The 6931-nt window shown below is 35.4% G+C and overlaps 1 protein-coding gene across 1 annotated transcript; it reads left to right on the top strand.

Moving 5' to 3' along the window:
• Positions 1-4008: 4008 nt before the first annotated feature.
• Positions 4009-5781, top strand: LOC114177720 (homeobox-leucine zipper protein HAT4-like). Its single transcript, XM_028063197.2, has 4 exons — positions 4009-4298; positions 4568-4878; positions 4975-5054; positions 5144-5781. The coding sequence occupies exons 1-4, from the start codon at positions 4136-4138 to the stop codon at positions 5472-5474; spliced, it is 885 nt and encodes a 294-aa protein (XP_027918998.1). The 5' UTR covers positions 4009-4135; the 3' UTR covers positions 5475-5781.
• The last annotated feature ends 1150 nt before the right edge of the window (positions 5782-6931 follow it).

Genomic DNA, 6931 nt, shown 5'->3' with positions numbered 1-6931 from the left:
GGTAAGAAGTTAAGTGATGATGCATCGCGTTTCTCTCATCAGATAATTGATGTTACCTGAAACATTTTAATATATACAAGTTTTATATATATAGGTAAAACTTATTTATTTTAAATTATAAAAAGATTATAAAAGCAACCAATGATATTAAATTATCAGTTATTGAAATATTTGTTTGTATATTGTAGAATTTCTTAATACATGTTTTTTAAAGTATAATTTATTGTGTTGTGGAAATAGTTATTGTTGTAGAAATAGTGATTCCTCTGCCACTGAATGTAGCCTTGGTAATGTAGATGAAGTTGTAAAATTATTGAGAAAGAATGGGGGCATCAATGATTGAACGATGGAGGCAATCCAAAAAGAGGGGCAACATGGTCATTGGACATGACTTGAAATAGCAAATGGCAATGAGTGAAACATCAGGGTCCGGAATTCACGTGCGAATCACATGTGATGGAACGCTGTACGGACCCAAGGAAGAAAACTCGGCCTTCTGCGATCGACACTTCCAATTATTGGGTGCATTGTGACAAGACCACCTATTTCACCCCAAAACATTTTCTTTTTTTCATAAAATAAATAAACAAATAGCAAAAATATTCCGGTAAAAAGAAGTTCAAGACAGATTAAACTATTCCTATTTTTGGAAGCAATAAAGCTTCCTTTTTTAATTTCGCTGTCTCAAACGAGACGTCCTATTTTATTTTTTTTAAACAAGCTATAAAGAAAACATCTGAGTTATATAATAAAGCTTTTGGCTTTGGAATATTTTTGATACGTTTACCTTTTTCGAGCAATAGAGTAAGATATATTTGTTTTACCGAGAACCAGTTATGACAGGGAAAACGGGACAAAACTCGAAAAGGAAGTGGAAAGCTACCTAAATTCACGTGCATATCACATGGCAAAGATATTACTGATTCTGGTTGAATTAGTTTTCAGAAGAAAAAAAAAAAGAACAAATAGTACTACATATATATGACTTACTCATCAAATCTGTTAAAGTAAGCCGTGCAAAGTATATTAAATTGGATTGTAAAATATAAATGGTGAGTTAAAAGAATGTAGTTGGAAATTAGAGAAGAGGAAAGTGGTAATGTAATATAGTGGAGAGTTGAGAATTGTGGTGGATTTGATGTAAGAGAAAGATGATGGGTGTTGTCGGGTAGTGGGTGTTACGTTAAGGAGGGTTATGATTTAAGAAGTTAGGGGGAGATCCATTATTGGGGTGTGTGGAAAGACCCAGCCCAATGCCAGGGAACACGTGGGACACCTACCACGCACTCGTGGGGACACTCTTAATCATCACCCGACATCTTTGTCTCTCATGCCATTCACTAATTAAAGAATAAATAATTAATACTCTACCCCTAATCTCCTCATTAATCATTATCCACGCTTTCCTTCTTTCTTTCCTTTATTACCATCACCTTCATTCTACTACGTTATTTCAACTTTTCCACTTCAATCAAATAGTTAGGTTTCGGTTGTGTCTATCGCACATATTTTAATCTATGATTCCAAAATTGTGAGTGTAGGAGGATCTTACACCTTCTTTCCGATTTTAAAGTGAGATAAGTTAGTAAGGTAGTAGTCTCTGTCGTTACAATCAATGTCCTTCATCTATTTTTCCCTTTTGCTATCACTCAAATGAAGTTGATATTCTTTTTGTCAAAAAAGGATAGGTGAAATATATATAGATGGGAAGGAAGTATAAAACACGTTTGTAAATGTTATTTGTTGGAGTGAAATGTTTGTTAAAATTTGTAATGAGTAGAGTGTTTCTAGTTTTGTTAATTCCTTAAAATGCAACATGGTGGTAGAAAGTTTGTGATAGATGAGCCGTTTTGAATTATTGGGTGATTGGGTGGGAAAGGTTTTCCGGTTCCCGTGGAGGAGGGTCTTCCTTCTAAGTTGCAAACTCAATTCTATATATTCATCAACCATGCCAAATACACAATTACTACTCACATTTTCAATAATTGCTCACAACGGGATTGGGATATATGCTAACTCATAAAAACTCACAAATTAAAATTTGGTGATAAGAATTGAATTTCAAGTCTAATTCAATCTTAAAAAAATAAATTTGTAAAACGAAATTTTAATCCATTTATATAAATTGTGAATTAATTTTATTTTTAGTCGATATAAAACTTCTAACATAAAATTTTGAACATTTGTATAAGAAATGTTTTATGAAAAAGACTCCTGCTAAATTTTAAATTGATTTTGTTGACACATGATGTGTTGCTTTTAGAACAAACAATTTGTTTAAAGAGGTTGAAGAATGTGTAAATCCTGTTATTGCATCCTCAACCATCTACGTCATTTTGAAAGTTAATTAAACCTGATGAGAGTTACATGTGCTTATTTACAACCATGTAAAATTTGAGTTTTTTATTTTCAATTTATGAGATTGATGTATGTGATCGGCATAAGAAAGTCTTTATATGGGAAATTGCTTATATGGCATTACTTTAGCAAATGCATATTGGTGTTGAAAGGTGACATATTGCATGTTTAGGAAGTGTTGAAGAAAGGTTGAATAAATATATTTAAAAATATATATATATATATATATATATATATATATATATATATATATATATATATATATATATATATGTAAAGGTGTGAAAAGGAATAATATAATATAATAGTAAAAATGGTTAAAAGAAGACGTAAGGTATTGTGGCACGTGTAGTGCAGAGGCATGTTGGTTCATGTGAGTGTGAGTTGGGGGCAGGTTTTTTCTTCCACGCTTGCTTCATCGTCGGTCCACGTGAATACCAATCGCACTTGTCCCCCCTCTCACTGTTTCTTCACTTTCTTAACTTGATAGGAACATTAATAATAAAAATTGAAATCTCGTATTTCACCACTCCCATGATTGGATACGCCAAATGTCCAAAACTAATGCCTGCAAAAATAAGTATCGTGGAACCTAACTCTCTCAAAACGAAAAGAAGAACAGCACGGTGGTTCTTGGAACCTAACTCATTAATTTGAAGCGCGGTGGAGGAAGGAAGAGGAAGAAAGAGATTTAAATTTAAATTTGAAAGAGTGACAGGGCACAGTGTGATAGAAGAAAAGAAAAAGTTAAGGAAAGCGACGTTGTTGGCTGGGGGGAAGACCCTCGTGGTGATCGCATGGGTGGAGATTTGTGTGTCGCGTAGGATAAGGGATAATGGGGACCCACCGAGGGACAACACAAATATAATGAAAAGGTTATCTGTTTGGTTCCAATCATGACCATTGGCTGTGCTGATTTTGATGGATGTCCAGGGACGATGCTCATCATGCCTGTTCCTATATCTGACATTTTACCTCAGCCGTTGATGTAGGAACTGATTCACTCCTGGCCCAAATCTTCAGGTGCCACCTGCCCCACCCTGTTTAATGCGAAAGATTTCTTGCGATTTGCCACCCCACACTCTATCCTACCTAAACCTAACTCCATTTATTTATTTTCCTTTTTACCTCGCTAATCATAACATTATCAATTCATTTATTACTTTTATAACATCGCACATGTTAATTCCATAACCAAAAAAATGTGACATGAACAATGATGTGATGTATATAGTTATCGTCTTATCACAAATCATCTATCCCCCTCTGCTTCATGCCTCGTTCGTTAGTGTGAGGAATTCAAATTTGAAAAGGTTTCATGAGGCACAGTAAAAGAAAATGGTATTATTCAGCGGTCAATGGAATTAGTTGTGGTGTTGTGGAGTGGGAGTTATCCAGCAAAGATGGCGTGAAAGTTATCCAAAAAGATGAGGGTGTGAAAGTAAAGTATAATAAAGTGGAGTTTATTTATTTACCAGATGGTCAAAGGTAAAGAATAAAGAGGGGGAAGAGAGAGAGAGAGAGAGAGTATTATTATTTTGGGGGCAAATGTGATGATTGAGATAACTGGCCTTGCTGACATAAAGTCATCATTGAACTTACACACTACTCCCACCCATTCTCTCTCTTTTCTATATAATCTCAACCCACACGGCCCCCCTTTCCACTCCACACACAACTCCCCTGCTTTTCATCGTCTCCTTCTTACGCTCTCTCTCTTTTTCTCTCTCAATCTCACTCTCTCCATAACCAGAACCTCAATTTTATAAAACCAGAGATGATGGTTCAAAAGGAAGATCTGGGTTTGAGTCTAAGCCTCAACTTCCGTCACAATATACCCAATCCTCAACATCTTACTCTCATCTCCTCCTCTACTCATTCATCTTCCCCTTCACCTTCACCTTCAAATCCTTTTAAACCCTCTTGGAACGACGCTTTCGGTATGTCCTCAAATTCCTCCACTTTCCCAATAAATAAATAATACTTTTTTTTTTCATTTTATTTGCATGCAAATAATGTTCCAGATCTGTTCAAGTTTATCTCTTTATTTCCTTTCTCTCCGCCACTTCTTCGTTCACTTTGATCCGGCTTACTGGGTCTTTTTTTTTTTTTTTTTTTGCTCCGGGGAGAGAAATATTATTGTCGCCCTTCACTTTTTGTCCCGATATGCATGACCCTCTAATTTAAATGACTTTTTGTTTGCATCCAGATCGAAACTCGGACACATGCAGAGGCGAAACCCGATCGTTCCTGCGCGGAATCGACGTGAATCGGTTACCCTCGGGCGTGGACATGGAAGAGGAAGCGGGAGTTTCGTCTCCGAACAGCACCGTTTCGAGCGTGAGCGGAAAGCGAAGCGAGCGAGAACCCAACGGTGAAGAACACGACATGAACAGAGCCTGTTCCCGCGGAATCAGCGACGAAGAAGACGGCGAAACCTCAAGGAAAAAACTCAGACTCTCCAAAGACCAATCGGCTATTCTGGAAGAAAGTTTCAAAGAGCACAATACCCTCAACCCGGTAAGCCTAACGGAAAACCACCTTAAAATCAGTTATCACGTTTTTGGAAGTACTAAACTAAAATTGCTAACGTTAATTAATCTAATGTTCTGGCAGAAGCAAAAGCTGGCACTGGCAAAACAGCTAGGCCTTCTACCAAGACAAGTTGAGGTGTGGTTCCAGAACCGAAGAGCAAGGTGAGTTTAAAAATTATAACACACACGAAATAAATAACTGGGTTTAATACAAAGTTTTAGTTTTATTAAACGTGTGAAATAAATCCCAGGACTAAGCTGAAGCAAACCGAGGTGGACTGCGAGGTGTTGAAAAGGTGTTGCGAGAATCTGACGGAGGAAAATAGAAGGTTGCAGAAGGAAGTTCAGGAGCTTAGAGCACTGAAACTCTCCCCTCAGTTTTACATGCAAATGACTCCTCCCACCACACTCACCATGTGCCCTTCTTGCGAGCGGGTGGCTGTGCCGTCGTCCGCCGTTGATGCCGCCGCGCGTCATCATCCGATGGGCCAGGCCCATGCCCACAGCCGGCCCATGGGCATGGGCCCGTGGGGTTCGGCTGCTTCCATTCCGCACCGGGGCTTTGATGGTTTTCACCACTGATTGTGAATAAGAATTAATTTAATGGAATGGAGGTACTTGTAGGGTTAGGTGTGTAGCCGAAAACGAGAAACAGTGAGGTGTGGATGTAGGATATGGTGATTAGAAGAAGGGATCTGGTGGGTCTCCAATGTTTTGTACCACTTTGACTCATCATCTTTTGTTTTTGTTTGGATGACCTACATTAGTTAGGAGGTTTTCAGTTTTTAGTGTTACTTAACCTTTTCCCATCTCAAACACTAAACACACACTTCGTGTAAACTGCAATTGTCTAGTTAAATTATATAGCTTTCTTTCACTATTTCTCAAACCATTCTTTTCCCACACATACTTTTTAGTCTCTACACTTCCTAGGCATCTTATAACCACGCTTTCGGATACCTTAATAAACAAGTTTCCTTTTCTCTTTCGCGGATCATATTTCTAAAATATATTACAACTTAAAACGTCATTGTTTTATTATTTAGGAATACTTTACAGTTTTTAGATATTTTAAATAAAATCAATTTTATAATGTTATCATAAATAAACTTCTAATATATTATTTCCATTGGATAGATACCACTTTCCTAGACCTTTACTATGAGAATGAAATAAAGCAGGAAATATACTTTCCAGGTTATATATATATATATTCATGAAAATAAGAAAATAAGAAAATGACATGGTCTTGAAAGGTATACATAGAAAAGTAATATAAATTATTATTTTTTTTTTTAATACAAAATTTGTGTACTTTGCATGGTTTTATGAACGTAATAAGCTTGATAGTATTTTTATGGGTTAAATATGTTTTGGTCTTTAACTTTCAGTGAATTTTGGAGTTAGTTTATTTTGAAACTTTAGACTAATTTAGTTATTCATCTTTCGAAATACGTGGATTTAGTTCTTTTAATCAAATTTTGTTATGTTTATTTGATGTTTTATATGTATTTCAGGATCATGAGGATTGTGTGTTTGAGTTGTTTATATTGTTTGACACATTTTTACTTTAATGTTAAGTCAAATACTATTATGAAACACGTTTGAAATGTCAATTAAACTTAACAAAATTTGATTAAAAAAATTAAATTTACGTATTTTGAAAGATGAAGGACTAACTTGATCTAAAGTTTTAAAATGAACTAATTCCAAAATTTATTAAAAATTAAGGGACTAAAATCATATTTAACCTAGGTGAAAAAAAGTGATTTAAAAAGTAATTCATGACAGTAATTTACGTTTTTATTTTATTTACAGTAATAATATTTAAGGAACGTGTTTTAAGTATAGGTTTAAAAAATTATGATTACGCGTTTATTATATTTTATAATTTTCATACGCATGTAAAGTTATAATCCTCTCTATGCTTTTAGAACAATTTAGTCAGCATTTATTTATCTGTGTTCTGTTTTCTTAGTCCACAGGGAATTGTTCGCTGCTGTGGTGTGGTGGGGCCTTCTTAAATAATATTAAAGTTT

This window comes from Vigna unguiculata, chromosome 3, assembly GCF_037176805.1.
Source record: "Vigna unguiculata cultivar grain cowpea cultivar isolate G323 ecotype 2 chromosome 3, ASM3717680v1, whole genome shotgun sequence".
Classification (NCBI taxonomy): domain Eukaryota; kingdom Viridiplantae; phylum Streptophyta; class Magnoliopsida; order Fabales; family Fabaceae; genus Vigna; species Vigna unguiculata.
Note: the sequence above shows the minus strand (reverse complement) of the source record. Positions and strands in the feature narration are given on the sequence as shown.